Genomic DNA, 19994 nt, shown 5'->3' with positions numbered 1-19994 from the left:
CCTCCCCTGCCTTGCACTGTATAGATCATGGACAGTGAAGCTATAGGCAGGCAGGGACTCCCAGCATTGTAAAACACTAGCCTCTGCTCGCGACTTCATCTGCGTGTTGTTGGTGTCGATGATCTGCCTATATTCAGCAAGTTGCTGCCGTTGATGGTTCACCTGCTCCGGCATTTTGGCAGCTCTCAAGCTGTCCTGCTGCTGAACTTGTTCCTTGCACTGTGCCTGTGATTGTTCCGGCATCCCAGCAGCTTGCTGGGATGCCTTATAATGAGCGTGTTGTTGGCGTTGATGATCCACCTGCTCCAGCGTTTCGGCAGCTGTCAAGCTGACCTGCCGCTGAACTTGTTTCTCGCGCTGTGCCTGTGATTGTTCTGGCATCTCGGCTCGCTGGGACACCATAAAATGGTGTGTTGTCTCCTCAGCTCCGCTTGAGGAGAACTCTGTGACTTCTGGCTATCTTCATAGCTCTCGTTCTTTTAGAATTTCGCAACAAATTAGATTTTCTTTTTCCCGGCATGTTTAAAAGTAGCAAACTGGCAATTTGGATTAAAGGGGTTTTCCCATCCAGTGTGTCAGCATGTTGCCTGGAGCAGATCAGATAATATGCAAATGCATGTACACAATGGACTGAGGGCTATCTGAGTGTTTACATAGAGAGATAACAGACCTGGCTTTTTCAGAAGCTGAGATAAGCTGCTCAAGAGCAGTGGAATATAGCATGTGAACATAAATTCATAACAGTCGTGAAGCCATGTCATTTACTGGGATAAAAAGTCGCCTATGTGTTAATTGAGGTTACAAATTATCTATGTGCCAAATTTCATCTAAATCCATTCAGCCGTTTTTGCGCGTTCGAGGAACAAACATCCAAACTTTAATATTATAATATTAGCAGGACGATGTTCAGATCAGGAGGTCCAGTCAATATACAGGCTGGATTTTCTGGGCCGGATTCCCTTGTGTGCATTGGGCCTAAAGATGTACCTAATAAGTAGTTTAATGCTGCTAATTTTAGACACTGAGGACAACAAATGCTGGCTTCATCTTTTCTGGTTCTTTGGGGGCATTTACACTACCATTGGTGACCGTCAGTAGTGTCCATTGCTATTGACCGTTACAAAATTTTAGCAATGGACACTAGCTGAAACATCCTGCAGCTCTGACTTTATGTGCATGCAAAAAAACGCTTTCAAGGTGAAGAGGCTCCATACGGACGTCGGCGGTTTTGTTTAGAAACCCATTGAAATTAATGGGTTTTTAAACTGACTGCTGACAAGCCACCCCCAAGCTGTTTTTCCTGCAATTTCGGCGGAATCATGGTGGGCGGACAGCAGCGCAAGTGTGACCGCCCCTCTTAGTGTCCATTAATGTCTGTTATAATAGGTGTCCATTTTTGTGTTTTTGTTTTTCTTTCATAACAGAATTCAACAGTAGTGTGAACAAGCATGGAATACCACCGTATATTCTTCATCCTCCATGACCATAGCACAGAATTAGGGCGCTATCATGGTGGATTCCCAGAAACGGAATTACCAGTAAGAACTAAGGGTAAGTTCACACGTAGTTTTTTGGTCAGGATTTTGAGGCCGTATCCGCTTCAAAATCCTGACCAAAAACACGGCTCCCATTGAAATCAATGGGAGCTGCTCAGGAGAGAGAAAGAAGTGAGATGTTCATTCTTCAGGCAGAGTCGCCTCGCACCTGGCACGTACACTTTGCCGGCGGCCGGTCGCACTGCCAGGTGCTTCCATTCATTTCTATGGGAGCGTGCTGTTCGGAACGGCTGATCCGAACAGTGTTCGCTCATCTCTAATAATAACCTTTATCATAAAACATCTGGACCACTGTAGAAGCAATGCTGCTATCTCTTGGGTCACCCCCTCTATCTCATAGATTGTAAGCTCTTGCTAGCAGGGCACTAAGTCCGATTGTGTGAATTGATTTATTACTTTGTCCGTACACAAGCCCTTTGATTTGTAAAGTGCTATGGAATATGATGGCGCTATAGAAATAACATGTATTATTATTATGAGAAGTCGCGGGTGCAACACACTAGGCATCACAATGCAACTCCATTCACTAATAGTAAAAGAGCCACAGGACGACCCCGGTGTTCTTTAGTCATGTGGCAGGAGTTACAGCCAAAATTGCCACGTGGCCTTGCCTTAGTAACTACCTGTATTTCACATTAAATAATCCAGACTTACGTCTATTGATTTACAAATTTGCAAACTTTGCCATAAGCCGGGTTTGCGGAAATATTTGCAATTTTTGTGCTTTCATTTTGATTTTTTAAAAGTGATGAGAATAGTGAATGGGGTCTAAGGGTTGGTTCACACTATTGTTTGGAGACTCCATGCCCGATTCCATGAGAGAAAAAACCTGCAAGCAGGACAATGCTCTTTGCTGATTTCAGGCCGAAACTGGGCAGCAACCTGGCGAACCCCATTATAGTCTATGGGGTCTGGGGGTTTCTGCGTATAGCCGCGGTTTCTGTTTTTCGCCCCCCGAACAAAGAAAAACCCAAGAACCTAGGGTAAGCCAGTAAACTCACCAGTGTATGAATAAAGTGACAACTAGGTGTGTCCATACAAAGGAAATATCTGACCTTTAATGGCAGCTCAAGAGCGTAATTGTCTAATATTCCTTGGAAGAAGCGCTATGACATCAAGCTAAATGACAAAATCCAGGAGACTGTCCCTGATAAAGTGCAGGATGAAGTGAAGGGACAGGAGTGCCCATCCTCCAAATAAGACAACTATAACAGGCTTCATACACTGGCCAGATCTATCATACTCATTTCCGTTCGGGTCCAGTATATCATCCTCATATTCCACTAGCTAAATAGGAATATAGGACAAAATGGAAGTGCAGTGACCTCCCTATTACTGGATACTGATGGAAACTAGCACCAGATCATGAAATATTCTGGCTGAGGCCCCACGTTGCAGAAGCGTGGCTATTTTGCTTTCCAATTTTGCTGCGTTTTTTGAGCCAAAGTCAGACATGGATTAAGCAGAAGGGAGAAATATATGACCTTCCTATATTTTTCCCATTCGTTTTGTAGCCATTCTTGGCATTGGCTCAAAAAAACGCAGCAAAATCTGCAACAAAAAAGTTACGTTTCCGCAACGTGGGGGCTTAGCCTTAAGAAGGGCAAAGGCTCAAAATGAAATGTCTAGGTCCCTTTAAGCTCAGGCTTACACAGTGACTGCAAGGTATCGCTACCTTCATTGCCGCCAGTGAAAGTGAATACAGATGTCTAGTAACTTGCAAGCTGCTGTGGCCATGACGTGCTGAATGCAAAAATTTCCAACACTATGGACTTTTTGTAATAGGAATAGCGACAGCTTGTCAGTCACAATGCAACCACATTCACCTTCATTAGCTGCAATGTACAGAGCAATGCCCTGCAAACTTCAGCCACAAAATGGGACAGAGCGGCCGCACAGAAAAATCTCCTTCAATTAAAAAAGTAATAATTAATTGTCTCTGTATTGAGGTTACACTTCTGGCTATAGGGCTCTGTACTGGACACAAGATTATTAGTAATGTAGAATTATTATACACAGGAATTTCATTGCATTCATTGCTTCCAAATATAAAACATCGTTTTATAAGTGAATAGTACTAGTGAATATGAAAAAATGTAATATGCACGTCAATAAATGCTTCTTTCCCCATTTTTCAGGCTGCTTTCTTCCCCTCTCCCTTCTCTTAGTACAGTATCTGTATTGATATGAAGGCTCACACATAGTACTCAATGGAGACGTGAGGAAGAGGAGGAGAGTTGAGGAGGAGGAGAAATGAGGAATGAAGAGGAGGAGAAGTGAGGAGGAGGAGGAGGTGGTGAAGGAGGAGGAGAAGTGAGGAGGAGGAGGAGGAGGAGGAGAAGTGAGGAGGAGGAGGAGGAGGAGAAGTGAGGAGGAAAAGTGAGGAGGAGGAGGAGGAGAAGTGAGGAGGTGGAGGAAAAGTGAGGAGTAGGAGGAGAAGTGAGGAGGAAGAGGAGGAGTAGAAGTGAGGAGGTGGAGGAGAAGTGAGGAGGAAGAGAAGTGAGGAGGAGGAGGAGTAGAAATGAGGAAGTGGAGGAGAAGTGAGGAGGAAGAGAAGTGAGGAGGAGGAGGAGGAGTAGAAGTGAGGAGAAGTGAGGAGGAAGAGAAGTGAGGAGGAAGAGAAGTGAGGAGGAAGAGAAGTGAGGAGGAGGAGTAGAAGTGAGGAAGTGGAGGAGAAGTGAGGAGGAAGAGAAGTGAGGAGGAGTAGAAATGAGGAAGTGGAGGAGAAGTGAGGAGGAAGAGAAGTGAGGAGGAGGAGGAGGAGTAGAAGTGAGGAGAAGTGAGGAGGAAGAGAAGTGAGGAGGAAGAGAAGTGAGGAGGAAGAGAAGTGAGGAGGAAGAGAAGTGAGGAGGAGGAGTAGAAATGAGGAAGTGGAGGAGAAGTGAGGAGGAAGAGAAGTGAGGAGGAGGAGTAGAAGTGAGGAGGTGGAGGAGATTGCTGCTGCCTGCTAGGAAGTGATTCATTGTCTTAATCTCTATGGAGTTATTTTAGGGTAAGTTCACACGGGGTTTTTTGGTCCAGAACCTGAGGCGGAGACCACCTCAGGTTCCGGACCAAAAAACAGGTAGCCGCGACTGAAAGCCAGTGCACTGCACCGGCATCCAGTCACGCACTCTGCTCCAGATTATGCCCAATGAATGAGCCTAGTCCGGAGGAGGGAGTGTCTTCAGGCCGAATTGCGAGGTGAAAGGGCCTGAAGAATGAACACCTCGCACGGAACAAACCAGCTCCTGGAAAAATGAACTTCAATGGGAGCCGTCTTTTTGCTCAGGATTTTGAGGTGGATATGGCCTCAAAATCCTGACCAAAAACTTCCGTATGAACTTCCCCTTACTTAGTCTCCTCCGCCCCTCGCCATAGACTACAGTATCTGAGGCTGAATATGGGTTCCATTAGGTGGGGAAAGCAAACTGAGTGGAGAAAGTAGCATTTTTTCTTTAATAAGATATATTACAAAGTTTCTTCTATTTGCATGTACTATAATAATAATATAATATACTGTACTGTATATAATGTACTATTCATCTATGACACATGGTTTTATAATTGGAGGTAACAGTACAGTTTCACAATAGTATATAGTGCATATAAATGACTGACATATACTGGACACTTTTCCTTCTTGTGCACAGGTCATATGTCTTATACTCATAGCTGAGTGCAGCATACGTAAGTAAGCGACTGTGCAGAGAGCACCTTGTCTGAAAGATTAAGTTAGCAAAAAATAAATAGAGATCTGTTTCCTTAAAATAGAACTGTGTCTGCAATAAATAAAATCTCTTCTAAAATAAAACGTAAAATCCCAGGTGAGGAGGCCTCCGCTCTACGATCTCTCCCCGTAACACATCCGTTTGCTCTGGAAGCACAGGTCATCTTCATCTTTGTTCTCCAGATCTCCATCTATAATAGGAATAGAGAGATAATTCAGGACATCAGAGGAAGGTCCATACCTATTAATGCAGGACACACGGAGGGGCCATAGGGTAACACTCACTTTCTGCAGCCATGGAAGCCGTTGTGCTATTGGGGCTCGCCCTGCGAGGATTCTGTTGCCACTGATGAGAAAATAATGAAGGACATTACTAATAAAACCAATGACCTCGGCAGTGAGGAAAGAAATATCACAGACCATAAATAAAAAGTGAAAAAAAAAAAGTTTTCAAAAAAATAATAATAAATAAAAGTTCTAAATCACTCCTTCCCTAGAATACATATAAGGGCGGGTTCACAGCACCCGATCTCTGTTATGCAGGTTTCCGTTTTCTGTCGGCAGAAGACGGAAACCGACATTCACTGTTTGCCAGTGAGCGTCTTCTGCTCTCCGTGGCGAAACCGTTTTTTCTTTTACCGGACACAAAGTCCTGCATGTCCGACTTTGTGTCCGGCTGAAAAAAAAAAAACGGTTTCACCACGGAGACCAGAAGACTCTAACCGGCGGACACTCTTCAAACCCATGAATGGATTTGAAAACTGCCTGCCGATTTCCGTCTCCTGCCCAGTTTCTCGGGCAGGAAATGGAAACCTGTATAACGGAGATTGGGCGCTGGTGTGAACCTGCCCTCAAAGTAGAAAATGACTGTGAAGCACATACACATTAGGTATCCCTGTATCTGACAGTGCCCGGTCTACTGAATATAGGGGATCTGCAGTACTCCTGTTCTGTCAGGAAGGGGTTAATAGGAGCACTGCAGATCCCCTATATTCAGCCAGACTGAATTCCAAGTGGGGGGGAAAAACTCAGTCCTCAAGCTCAGGGAAGGGGCAGACAGACAACCAAACACCCCCTCCCCTTCCCCAGCATCTACTGCACCCAAAAACTCCGACCATTTTAATTTTTGAAATTTTCCAGTAGCTGCTGCATTTCCCCCCCTCGGCTTATACTCGAGTCAATAAGTTTCCCAGTTTTTTGTGGTAAAATTAGGGGCCTCGGCTTATATTTGGGTCGGCTTATACTCGAGTATATACGGTAAGTGGTAAATGGGATTGCTGGAAAAAAACCTTAAAGAGAATTTTTGCAAATTTTTTTCTTAATGTAGATTGTCAGCCCCATATAGCGTTCACAATCTACATTTTCCCCTATCAGTATGTCTTTGGAGTATGGGAGAAAATCCACACAAACACGGGGAGAACATACAAACTTCTTGCAGATGTTCCTGGCAGGATTCGAACCCAGGACTCCATCCCTGCAAGGCTGCAGTGCTAACTTATCTTATTCTTTATGCGGAATATTCTAGATATGACTTTTTTTCCCATTCTTTTCACTTACGTTGTATGTTAAACTGCCATGTAATGTTGGATAAAAAAAGCGGACATCACATGGCAGCCATTCACTGTCATGTGCTTAAATCTATTTTTGGCCGTTAATAAGTATCTCCACTAGAGGGCACCATTCTACAAAATACTGAAGATGATGAAAATGATTTAAGATCTGGAGTGAAAAGTGTTGTTAGATGATATCTGAGATGTAGTGTGTGTGCAGTGTGTGTAGGTTGTGTAGATGTGAAGGTTCACACTAGTGCCGGACTTTCCGTCCCTCAGGTCCGTCAGGAGTATTGAAAGGCAGAGAACTGGACTGCTGCAACAGAGGTTACACACGGAGACTGGCGGATCCACCGGGAGATACATTATAGTCCTAGAGATATCTATGGAAGCTACAGAACCGTACACAGACCTATACTATGGTTGTGTGCAGGAGCCCTACATCAGCTATCAATACAACTAGGCCAATATATCATTTAAAGGGAGTCTGTCATCAGACCCCAGGACATCAACCCGGCCCCACAGATAGATAGGTTACTATATACTGCAGTGACCCATTTAGGAATCGGGTAGATATAAACCCCTCCATTGCTCTGTTTCTGTGCGTCTGAGCAGACGTATCATTGATCACTATGTATAATTACTAAATAATTAGCCGGCGCTGTCGTCACCTTCACTAATATAGGACAACCACACACATGACCGCACCCAGCCTCACTGCACATGGCCGACCCTACAGCAATAGCTCAGCATTAAATACAGCACAGATCATGTACTTGTTACTGCGTCATTGATTGTAAATGAGATATTACTAATTACTTCATAAAGAGCAATGTTCACAACAACTACAATGGCTTAGATGTAAAATATATATATATGGGCCAGAGGTGAACTGGCAACATTGTAATGCACGGAATTAGAGGGGTACATACACTACACTGACCCCTGTAAGGCTATCATCTGTGTTATTTGGTACCATCAGGCCAAACTGAATAGAGCCAACATATTGTAAATTTATCCTTATTTTATTGCGATATATCAAACATTTTGGTGAGTGGGAGTCTGGGAGCGGAGACCATCACCAATCACTGTGTACAGACTTACAGACTGTCTACGAGACTACACACTGCTAGCTCTGACCACTAAGGAGACGAGCAGAGCCCGAGAGATAGAGAGAGAGCGTCAGCTGAGAACCTCCATCTTGTCACTTTAGATATAGTGAAGTCTACAATGTAATATTACACTGTTAATGGCTGATTTGCGTAGTTATGTTTTATCCCTGTGAGTTCTCTCATCTACTTAGAGAGGACCTTTCACCATTTGGGGCACATGCAGTTTTATATACCAATAGAAAGCCAACAGTGAACTGAATTCAGCACATTGTCGGATTTCACGTTCTGTGCCCCGGGTGAAGAGCTATCGGTGCCGGTACCGTAGCTATTCACTGTCAGAAGGGCGTTACTGACAGTCAGTCATGAACGTCCCTCTTCACAGCAGCATCTATAGCGCTGTACTGTGTGAGCGGGGAGGAACACCCCCTTCCCTCCTGATAGTGCTCGTCCATAGATGAGTACTGAGGAGGGGGGGTTTCATCTCCGGACTCACGGTACAGTGCTATAGACTGTTGCACTATAGACCTGCTGTGAGGAAGGGCGTTCCTGACTGAGTGTCAAAGACGTCCTTCTGACAGTGAAGAGCTACAGTACCGGCACCGTTAGCTCTTCACCGGGGGCACAGAACGGGAAAGCGCACTGTCAACTTTCTAGCGGTATATAAAACTGCATGTGCCCCAGATGGTGAAAGGTCCTCTTTAATTAGCTTAATTTTGTGTGAGGCAGTACCATGCCCTCCCTATACAGAGAGACATTGAGAGATATATAGGACATACAGAGAGACAGTGTTCAAAACATTGGGAGACAATACTACCCAAAGCTATATCATTGCAGAGGCATAATGGCGGACTTTTTATACCAGTTTTAGAGGCTACTATCTAGGTGCATGTGGAAGGCCTGCATTAGAGAGGTGTAGATCCTGGGCTCATTGCTGGGCCAGTAAAGGCTACAGATTCTGCATTACATTGCAGTTCCATGGGGTGAAAGGAAGCGTGTGGTTCTGTCCTGTTAGGGTCCATTCACACGGAGGAAAATGGTGAGGAATTTGGTGTGGAATTTTAAAAAAAGCCTCCCATTGAATTCATGCTAGCAGAAAAAGGAACCCATTGAAGTCAATGGGAGTCTTTTTTCAGTGCTGAAATTCCACACCAAATTCCTCACCATTTTCCTCCGTGTGAATGGACCCTAACCCTGAGTCTGGTGAGACAGCATTGCACTTGCTTTGTTCATGTGGCTGGAAATAAGCCACACATATAGTTAGGTTACCAGTTCTGCTTAGTTAGGGGGTGTTCACACTTGCACTCGTGTCCACCTTGTGTCATTCCACCAGGTTTCTGTCCTAAGCCCTGGTGAAACTGGACAGGGGACGATTTCCACACGGCCAGCTTTAAAACCCATTTATTTGAATGGGTATTTAAAGGTAACCACCAGTGTCCACCTGCCCTCTCCACAGGGAAACCGGTTTTTGTTTTATTTTGGTTGGATACAAAGTCCTACATGTAGGACTTTGTATTTTGCTTTGCTCATTTTGTGCCTGAAGTCAGGATTTATTTATTTTCCCGCTTTTTATCTAAATAAACCAGTTTGCTGCATATTTTGTGTCACTGTCTTGATGGTTTAGATCCGCACTACTTCTTCTGTGGGGAAGTTAGCTCGGTAGAAGCAGTAATGCGGATCTAAACAGTCAAGACAGGGACACAAAATGTGCAGCAATCTGATTTATATAGAAAAAAAATCAGGAAAATAAATAAACCTTGACTTCAGGCACAAAATGAGCAAAACAAAATACAGCCATAACTTCATCAAAAACAAAATAAAAACCTGCTCGTCTGAGTGACTAACTAACCAGAACTGATAACCTAACTATACGTGTGGCTTATTTCCAGCCACACGAACAAAACAGGAGCAATATTGTATTACCAGACGCAGGGTTACAGGACAGACCCATACACCTCCTTTCACCCCATGGAATTGCACTGGAAGGGCTCGTTCCCACAATGTAACGCGGCGCTCATTCTAACACGCAAACACGTATCAGAGCCAGCGCTTCAAAACAGAATCCCATTGACTTCAATGGGTTCCATCTTACGCGCGCTACACATTGAAATCAATGGGAGGCTTTTTAACCCATTGATTTCGATGTGTTACGTGCGTTAATGGGATTCTGTTTTGAAGCGCTGACTCTGACATGTGTTTACGTGTCAGACTGAGTGCCGCGTTACATCGTGAGAACGAGCCCGAATACAGGAGCTGCAGCCTTTTCTGGCCCAGTAATGAGCCAAGGATCTACACCTGGGCTGAGGCCGACTCCAGATCTGCTCTGGACCACACATACTGTATGTCAGAAACCTGGGGGCGATATATTAAAATGACATCACAAAAACAAATATACTACTAAAATACTTACACTATATTTACCAACACCCCTGAGTTCAGAGAATTTCATGTAGGATATATCTGCCTTCTTTTTACCGCTGTCCATGTCTCCAGTATAGATCTGCTTGATTCCAGCTCCTTTGATCAGGGGAACACACTCATCGCATGGGCATTTTGTCACAAAGATCATACTTTGTTCATCAGGTTTAATTTCCTGGCACCTGCAATAATAACAAGATATAAAAGCACACGACAAATAACAGATGGACCCCATCTCCTCCGGTCAGCTCAAAACCTCATCAAGTATACTCCAAAATCGCTCAGTCCTGGAGCGGACTACTTGTAGCCATGCAACTTTTACTAGGAATTATTAAAACTGTTGTGATACTTTCTGCCTTATTCTGGATGCTCAGACAATAGACTCTAGATCAGGCTTCACGCTGCAGCTCTCACTTATAGGTGGGATTTCTTCTGTGAATTTACATTAGATTTTCTAGGGTTCCACTTCCGGACCCCGCCAACAAGTCTGCAGTTCCTTATATACTGAGCAGACAACTGCCATGATAAGAAAAAGTCTCCGAGCGCGGTTGTTAACACCAGAGGACCTAAGAAGATAACTGTGACCCCACAAATATGCCATATTTACTGCACCGTTATGTCAGGGTTAGATGTCTGATGTAGTTGTGCCACGAAAATTTCCATAAGTATTTGTGACGTCTACAACCGTTTTGGGTGAACCTCACTTAAGTCAATGGAGAATACACAGATCTATTTTCAGAGTGCGACAAAGATATACGGACCGGTGTAACTTCCTATATTTTTCCTAAAAAGGATACCAGACGAGATGTCCACAATATTTTAATATACTATATGTATTGTTCAGTTCTTATCAGTTTCCTATAAAAAATGTGACTAAGGCCCGGATCACATCTGCATTCGGTATTCCGTTCGGGGAGTCCACTTGGGGACCCCCCAAATTGGAATACTAAACGCATTGACAAGCGGTATGCAATGAAGGCACACGGACCCCATAGATTATAATGGGGTCCATGTGTTTTCCACACAGTGTCTGCACGAGTCATGCGGAGAGAAAAATACTTCATGAACTACTTTCCTCTCAGCATGAGTCGTGCAGGCAGCATGCAAAAAACAGACGGATCCCATTACAGTCTATGGGGTCCGTGTGCTTTCATTGCTTATCGCTTGTCAATGCGTTTGGTATTCCATTTGGGGGTCCTAATGTGCGAAGTGTCACAAAATTTCCAAAATATGGTGGTGATATGTAATAAGAAAAAGCAAAAGCAATATTACCTGAATGTTATGGCGTTCTGTTCTGCATGGATAATGTAGCGAAATTTCCTGATCTCTCTATCTTTCTGGTTGTCATCCATATGTGGAAAATCAGCATATTCTGAGCCCACAGGGAAAGCGTTATATCCACAGCCAATGAAATACATGGACCCCGTCCCATCACAATCGAAGGAGCTCTGAAATAGAGAATCAAGAGTTGGGGTCAGCAAATGACAGACTTGTATGTTACACACACACATATATATATATATATATATATATATATATATATATATATATACACATATAAATATACATATATATTTTATATATAAAAAAATATTTTTACTCATATATTATTGAAAACCTATTAAGACTGAGGGCCCCACGTAGCGGGCTGCAGGAAAAACCGTGGCGGACTTTCTGCCTCCATTATACCTATAGGGAAACCGCCGGCATTCCCGTAGGTATAATTGACATGCTGTGATTTCCAAAAACGTAACGGCTTTGGAAATCGCAGCATGTATTTTTTTTGCAACGTGTGAATGGCACTCAGTGTCTACACCATGTGCAGCCCCAGCCTGAGATGACTGTATACTGTGCCAGGTAGCCATGGAGGGGCGCTACGAGGAGAGCCTGGTGGCCGGGACAATCACAGCACCATTACAAGGTCCACAGCATCACAGCCTGACATGTTGTCATTTAAAAGACAACACAACACTGGCCATAGGAAACCAAAAATTTCAATACCAATGCATTGTTTGGAGGAATGTTCTTCCTGACACTGCAATGCGGTACGCGTCGTACGGTCTAGTTTATGAGACTGCAGGTATAAATGTTCTAGATAACGTTTTCATAGCATAGGTAAGGGGCAGACCGCCATCACAGGGAGAAAGTTACTTACAGACTTCCGTTCTGCCCAAATAACAGCGCCAACTCCGATTTTGTGATCTTCTAAAGAGGCAAACACAATAAAATGAATAGTAAGTAAAAATCATATAAACTAAATAAACAAAAAGGGGTCAGTATTAGACAGGCGAGGGTCTCACAGCACCCGAGCCAATCAACTTTTTAAAGGCGCCACATCCCCCCATTGTTTAATGAATACAGCTCCATACGTCTAGTAGTGGATGATCATCATCACAACTTCGTCCCATTCGAGTGAATGGGACTGAGCAGTAATATCAGACACAACCACTGTTTAAACTATGGAGCTGTGTATGGAAAATAACGAAACCCTGGACCCTTCGATAGTGGGGACAGTAAGAGCTTGGCCCCAACCAATTTGATATTAGAGGAAAGTCCAATCATGGACGGTTGTATAACATAATAGGGTCGCATAGACGGCCCCTTTATATGACTCATTAGGCAATAATAGTAAGGAGAGAGGGAGTACCAAACTTGGGACTAGTCACACACAGTAGATACAGTGAAGGAAATAAGTCTTGTTTGCCAGAAGGATCAAACACTTATTTCTCTCTGTAAAATGCAAATAAATTTATAAAATGTACCGTATTTTGTGGACTATAAGGCGCTCTGGACTATAAGGCGCATTACCCATGAGCGCCTTATAGTCCTGTCTAGGTTCATATATAAGTCGCACCGGACTATAAGGCGCAGCGCTGTCCGGTGCGCCTTATATGTGATTGAAAGCGGTCGCGCAGACTTTGCCGGCGGCCGCTTAACCCCCCACGTGCCAGCCGCTTCTATCCATTTCAATGGCACGCTTCCATTGAAATGAATGGAAGCGCTCGGCACGCGAGGAGTTAAGCGGCGACCGCCGGCAAAGTCTGCGTGCCGCTTCCATACATTGCAATGGGAGCGTGCTATTCGAATAGTATTCGCTCATCTCTAACTTCAATTGTAAGAAGTTACAATTGAAGTTAGAGATGAGGGAATACTATTCCATCCATATATAAGGCGCACCGGACTATATGGCGCACTTTCGATTTCTGAGGAAATCGTAGGATTTTATGTGCGCCTTATAGTCCGGAAAATACGGTATACAATCTGATTTTTTGGATTTTATTTTTGAAATTCACTCACTTGTTAAAATTAATCTACCCTTAAAATTATAGACTGTTCATGTCTTTGTCAGTGGGAAAACTTACAAAATCAGCAAGGGGTCACCTACTTATTTCCTTCACTGTAGGTGGTAAGGGGCAGCTCTTTTCTTAGCAGAGTTAGATCACTTGTGACTGAGCATGCATGTATATGTCAATGTGTAACAAAGGCGTCACATCGCCCTGATCATATCCCGTATCCTACTGATAACTTGTTACAACCTCTGTAACTAACACAAACACTAGATTGAAAGAGCAGCTAACCAGTTCGATACGCCAGCAGTCGTGCTTGTATTATACAGTGCTGTGCAATTTCTTGGGTAAGTCCCTGTTGGTTCTCATCACTCATCTTACTGAGATAGAAACCGAAATCAGAGTAGTTGGGAACACTAGCTGCAACAGTAGCAAGAACAAGGACAAGTTCTTTCATGTTCTGCCTCAGGCAAATGAAATATGGATCCTCACACAGATTCTCCAGTCCCATCAATCTTAGTATCTCCTTGTGCAAGTCTTCGCTGGAGATTAGAAAAAGGGCTTCATACTCCTTAACCCGTTCCTGGCGATACTCATAGAAAGTGCTTCTTGTAAATTCAGGCTCTATCCGGGCTATCTTCTGTATAAAGTCACATTTTAAGGATGTCTCTTCTACAAATTGCACCATGTAGCATGCCAATGGCTGCAAGAGCACGCACACATGAGCACGACTGTTCGATTTTAACCTCTCTACTGCTTTAGCATCCAGTCTGGCATCTCCAGTGCTGGTTTGGGAAGAGTTTTCTTGCTGGAGACTCATCTCAGGGTCTGAAGGCCAGTATGAGATACGGTTCACACCAGCTGGAAAAAGAAGGGAAAACAGTGACTTTGATAGACTATTCATGGTAGGTCATCAATAACATAGGTATCCGACCTCCGTCAACCTCCCCGATTAACGGGGCCAGCACTGCACCTCTAATGAGGCGAGGTGAGGCGACGGCCTCAGGCAGCGCTCCAGAGGAGGCGGCAGCCAAAGCAATTTCTTATTTTTTTTTACTTTTTTCCGTGAACTAACGCAGGAGAGCAGCTGCTCTTAAAACAACCTGAGCGGGTCCCTCTTCTGTGCTGGTTTAGACCTCTGCGTCTCAGCGCAGGTAGCGTCATCACGCCACTTGCGCTGAGACGCAGACGTTTTACTGCCGGGTGAAGAGGAGGAGGCAGCGGCGAGATCGGTAAGTAAAATAACTTTTTTTTTGTTTTATAATAAAAAATCCTATTTACCAACCTCCCGAGGCCTAGGCCACGATCCCACTACCGCTATTATTATACTCAGGGGTCTTTTCAGACCCCCGAGTATAATAATCGGAGCCCCAGGGGAGGTGAGGGAACATAATAAACACTGTTACTTACCTCTCCAGGATCAGATGTTAATCCTAGCAGGCTTCAGCCCTATATGGTAATGTCCCAGACGTCACGTGGTCTGGGATATTACCATATAGGCCCGAAGCATGTGCTAGTAGTAATAGCCTGTTACTGCTAGCACAGGCTTCAGGCCTGTATGGCAACATACCTATATATGGGTAGGGTGTGTGGAGAAGTGAGGAGTCAAAGATGTTTGTGTTGCAAACTTTACAGAGTCAAGTCACAGCTGGAAGAAGTGGAAGGGAAGAGACAGGAAATGTGGGAGGACGTCTCCTGTGAGTATTACTGCATCGTATTTATTGTAATGTTACCACTAGCACTCCCAACCACCCCGCTGCCTGAGACGGACGATCAAAAGATGAACACCCCCCACCCCGGACTCAATACCAGGGGAGAGGGGGCGTCTTTTGATCATCTGCCTCAGGCAGCAGAGAGGCTAGGGTCACCACTGAATGGGGCCATACCACTTTACTGTATAACAGGCACAGCGCTGTACAGTATATTTGGTAGCAGCTATACCTGGTAGCACATGAGCTACAATACCAAGGACAGCCACTATACAATGTACAGCGATGTGCTTGATGTAGTGTTCACTCAGGCACTATGCCCACGTCACTCAGCTGACTGGTGGGGGTGCCAGAAGTCAAATCCCCAGCAATCTGATATACCAAGTATAGTAAAGTCACAGAAAACACTCTTATTGTATAAATGTCGTACCCATAGCTCACCATTAACAATCATTTTCAGGCAAGTAGAGCAAGGTTTTCTTGAGAAGTAGAGGTCACAATCCTTGAGTCTTGCGCCATGCTTTATCACTGCAATCTGACCGGCATGGAGCTCGCTGCTGGAGCAATGGAGACCAATGATCTTCATGTTTCTTACAACTACCAGCCCAGTCTTCTTTATCAGCTGAAAGACAGAAATGTTAAATTGAATACAGACGGCGCCACAGAGAAGATACACGAAATGTTATCTACCAAGGTAAATAACACAGCACAATCATCGGGATCAATAAATGTCACTGCAAATTGATTTTTAGGTATTCGAATATATTCGAAGCTACAAGATTCCAGATTTTATTTACTGCTATATTCTGCATGTAAAATAGATCTGGAAATTTGCTCCTTGTTTTTAGAGATGTCTATGGCCATGTAATGACCCCTTTGAAGTATTTCGGCTATTGGGTCAATTCATCAAAAAGGAAAAAAAAGTGTCATAAGCGGTTAATAAATGTGCCCCCAATATTTTTGTTCTGTTCTGGCAAATAGGAGAGTGCATCTGCCCCCCAAATATGCAGCACTTATGTCTCATTCACGTTACCAAGTCAACACTGCCATGTACTTAATAGATCAGGCCCGTGAACTACTTTCCTCTCCGCATGACTCGTTCGGAAAACACATGGACCCCATTATGGTCTATAGGGTCCGTGTGCTTTCACTGCTCACCGCTTTTTAATGCATTCGGTATTCTGTTTGGGGGGTCCACCAGTTTATTTTCACTGACCCATTCACTTCAATGGCTGTGTCAGGTCTGTGAAAAAGCAATGGTCCAAGCTGTAAAAAGTGGAACATGTATTTGGATCTCGGGTGAAACTTGGCTGATGACAGACCCTATTTAAAGAGTCCAGTTCTTTACATCATTTAATAGCTGCTGCTCTGATGATTCTAGAACAGCTTGGATTTTTCTCTAGCCCCCACAGTTACCAAGCAATCAGCGCTATTAGTTTTGGTGCTTGATATACTATTTAGTCTCTGTACTGTCAGGAGGGCGGTGTCAGGCAGGAGCAGACCAGGGGTACGATTCTGAGCTCTGACACTGGCTGCCTGTGATTGGAGCTCTGAATCACACCCCCTGCCTGACACCGCCCACCTGACACTACAGAGCTTATATAGCACATCAGGCACCAAAACTAACTGTGCTCAGGAATGGTGGGGGCTAAAGCGAAGATACCAACTGTGGAGTGGCGTCTATTTTTTTTAAAGTAGATTGTCAGCCCCATATAGGGATCACAATGTACATTTTTTTTCCTATCAGTATGTCTTTGTAGAATGGGAGGAAATTCACACAAACATGGGGAGAACATACAAACTCCTTGAAGATGTTGTTCCTGCAGGATTCGAACCCAGGACTCCAGAGCTGCAAGGCTACAGTGCTAACCACTGATCCACCGTGTTGCCCCCGAGTGGCGCCTATTAACAGATGCTAAGAGCTTGAAAAATACATGAAATTACCTGAGGTTTCTTTTTCTCCTGAACATCTTTTGAAGATGGAAAAACTTCCATCCATAGGCTTAGTAGTGTGAATAAATTGACTTTAGAAAGTCTTGGGACTTGACCTAGAAACCAAAAGTCAGAATATTATAATATGTATTATACAATGTCTATTTTAATGCCTCTTCTCATGTTATGCCCCACCGCCAGGGCGCACCTCTAATGAGGCGAGTTGCAGATTTGTGCTGTCCTCACCAATTCCTGAAAGGAGGCATAGCAAGGGGCAAGGCCACTGACCCCACCAGGTCTATGATCATGTATGCCAGTGTAGTGCATATTTTCATTGCCTGTGCCCAACCCCAGCAGAAGGTGTGCCATCAAGATATGTGACCGGTGTTAAGATGCCAGTGTTCATAAATCTCCCCAATGGAACCCTATCCTGTACAGGACACTAGGCCAGCTGGGTGACAGTCTCTATGGGCACTTGGTAGTCACCCAGCTTTCCTGGGACATGAGAAGATAGTGTTATAGAGGAGAGTACAAGCCCCGATATGAAGGGGTTAATATTGTGCAGGCCCCTTTACTAGCCCCATGGCTGCTCAGGCACTCACCCTGCATGCTGTCAGTCTGGGTCCCGGTGGAGCAGCAGGTAATAGCTGGCTGCTGGCTCGTGTACATGGGGGGAGCCGGCTGTCCTCCTCGCTGCTACCCTTCTGCATTACCGGCAGGTTACACTACACATCAGCGGCCATAGATATGACAGGTAAACAGGCTCCGTGTACAGTCCTTACAGATGTCACTTGTCTCCTCGGACAATAGGTGCTGAAGGTATCACAGGGTGGTCAGCCAGAGCCGCCATCTATTAGGAGACCACCAATACCAGGCATACACATTGTAAACCACGACAAAATGGCCGCCGCTCCTCCGTGGTTGCGTCTCTTTCTATGCAGGAATAGGTTGACCTCTGCTGTTTGTGACTGGAATAGGTCAGGGTTTCCCTGTTATTATATGTTAGTTTGCTGCCTTGGCGGACGTTGGTTTCTGTGTGTGGTCAATAATTGTATTGTGAAAGCTGCAGAAACAGGAATTGGGGTTTGCAAGTCAAAGGCAAACAGAAATATTATGAGCAAATGTTTCAATGGCGCCTACAAATGTGTGGCTGATGCCAAGGTCATATGGCTGTGACATTACAGAGCCCAAAAGACCCCATTAACTATAATGTTGTCTGATAAGATAAGATAAGATAAGACATAGATCCATTCAATACAATGATCCCATACATACAACGGTGATGTTCATAGATCCATGTAGGGGCTGTGAGGTCAGACCACAATAATTATTACAGTCCTTTTTGCTGTCTGGCCTCATTGAGGGTCCATGGAAAGCACCGAGAGCTCACAAATGTGTGTACTATCTGTTCTGTTTTCTTCAGAGAACCCTTATGTGCACTTAGTCATCTGCAAGAGGTCTTAAAAGCCATGGTTTCCTCTACAAGCATAAAGACCAAACGCACAGATGAAAAATCATATGTTTGTTGCATATGCAACCTGGGCGGTATTTGCAAACATTTGTGTGAACACTGTCTTAGGGTGTGCTCACACCAGTGTTAGAGGTGCCATTGCAGAATGTGTATAAAAAAAAAGTCAGACAAAATAGTGGTGTGTGCTATTTCGCCAAGTGAAAAGATGGACAACATCAAGGAAACGTGATGAACCCCATTATAGTCAACTGGGTAAGTCATATTATACGTTGTCCATCAAGTGATGGATCTGGACCTTCATTTTTCTTTTTTTATTTCTACAGCAGCACAACGCTAATGAACAAATGTGAGCAGTGCCTTGGTTGTACATGAAGCTGCAAGCAGACTTTCAAGTTTGGACCTACACCAATTTGATATTGATGTCCTATCCTTATATGTATTCTTGGATGACCCTTTCATATCCTTGGAGATTGGTATTACATACTGGTAGAAAGCTTTGCCATTATGGGCCTGGCAGACAAAGATATCGGTGTCATTAGTTTCAGCATTGATATCCCTCCTCTGCCAGAAGGACTGGCCTTATAGCCTAGCGTCACGAAGGTCCATTCACACGAAGGAAAATGGGGAGGAATTTGGTGTGGAATTTCAGCACTGAAAAAAAAGCTTCCTATTGACTTCCTTTTTGTACTAGCAGAAAAAGGAACCCATTGAAGTGAATGGGAGGCTTTTTTCAGCGCTGAAATTCCACAGCAAAATCCTCACCATTTTCCTCTGTGTGAATGGACCCTTACTGGACTGTGAGGAACCCTCCCCCTGACAGTACTCTTGGCTATGGAAGGCTATGGCGATGACACTGGGTTGTAAGACCTGCCCCTGTAACAGCAAAGGAACATTGGTGCTGAAACTAACAGCACCGATATCTCTGACAGCCAAGTGCATGGCAGTGAATTTAGCGCTCGGTCAGCTTTCTAGCTGTATGTAATACCACCCATCTCTAAAGACATGAATCCTCTTTAAATGTGTATAGGACTTATTTGGTGCTGCCATTGGATAAGTTATCCCATCAGTACTTGATGTTCCTCACATCTGACACAGCCAGCTCCTGCTTTAACACTACGCAGCGGCTTCTGTATGTGTAGCCGCGATGTGACGTCACATCGTGGCTACAACTATATGAGTGAGCAAGACTGTGGAGAAAGCGGCGGGGGAGCGTTGGAAGGTGAGTATAAGTGGTTTTATTTGTTTTAAACATT

At 44.3% G+C, this 19994-nt stretch overlaps 1 protein-coding gene across 1 annotated transcript; it reads right to left on the bottom strand.

The window, feature by feature from the left end:
• Nucleotides 1-1912: 1912 nt before the first annotated feature.
• Nucleotides 1913-18124, bottom strand: CDADC1 (cytidine and dCMP deaminase domain containing 1). Its single transcript, XM_075266011.1, has 9 exons — nucleotides 17873-18124; nucleotides 17283-17386; nucleotides 15780-15960; nucleotides 13921-14490; nucleotides 12498-12547; nucleotides 11615-11790; nucleotides 10335-10524; nucleotides 5551-5611; nucleotides 1913-5456 (listed from the first exon to the last, which is right to left on the bottom strand). The coding sequence occupies exons 1-9, from the start codon at nucleotides 17937-17939 to the stop codon at nucleotides 5380-5382; spliced, it is 1476 nt and encodes a 491-aa protein (XP_075122112.1). The 5' UTR covers nucleotides 17940-18124; the 3' UTR covers nucleotides 1913-5379.
• Between the last annotated feature and the right edge of the window lie 1870 nt (nucleotides 18125-19994).

The sequence above is a fragment of the Leptodactylus fuscus genome, chromosome 2 (assembly GCF_031893055.1).
Source record: "Leptodactylus fuscus isolate aLepFus1 chromosome 2, aLepFus1.hap2, whole genome shotgun sequence".
Lineage (NCBI taxonomy): Eukaryota > Metazoa > Chordata > Amphibia > Anura > Leptodactylidae > Leptodactylus > Leptodactylus fuscus.
The sequence above is the reverse complement of the archived record's forward strand: the minus strand, read 5'-3'. Positions and strand labels throughout refer to the sequence as shown.

What these genes read in the sequence shown, in the direction of transcription:
- CDADC1 (XM_075266011.1), bottom strand. Translation starts at nt 17,939, where the DNA reads ATGTACACGAGCCAGCAGCCAGCTATTACCTGCTGCTCCACCGGGACC. An exon ending in AGGAGAAAAAGAAACCTCAG is followed by an intron (nt 15,961 to 17,282) that starts GTAATTTCATGT and finishes TCTGTCTTTCAG; the next exon opens with CTGATAAAGAAGACTGGGCT. An exon ending in CAGAACGCCATAACATTCAG is followed by an intron (nt 10,525 to 11,614) that starts GTAATATTGCTT and finishes TTATTATTGCAG; the next exon opens with GTGCCAGGAAATTAAACCTG.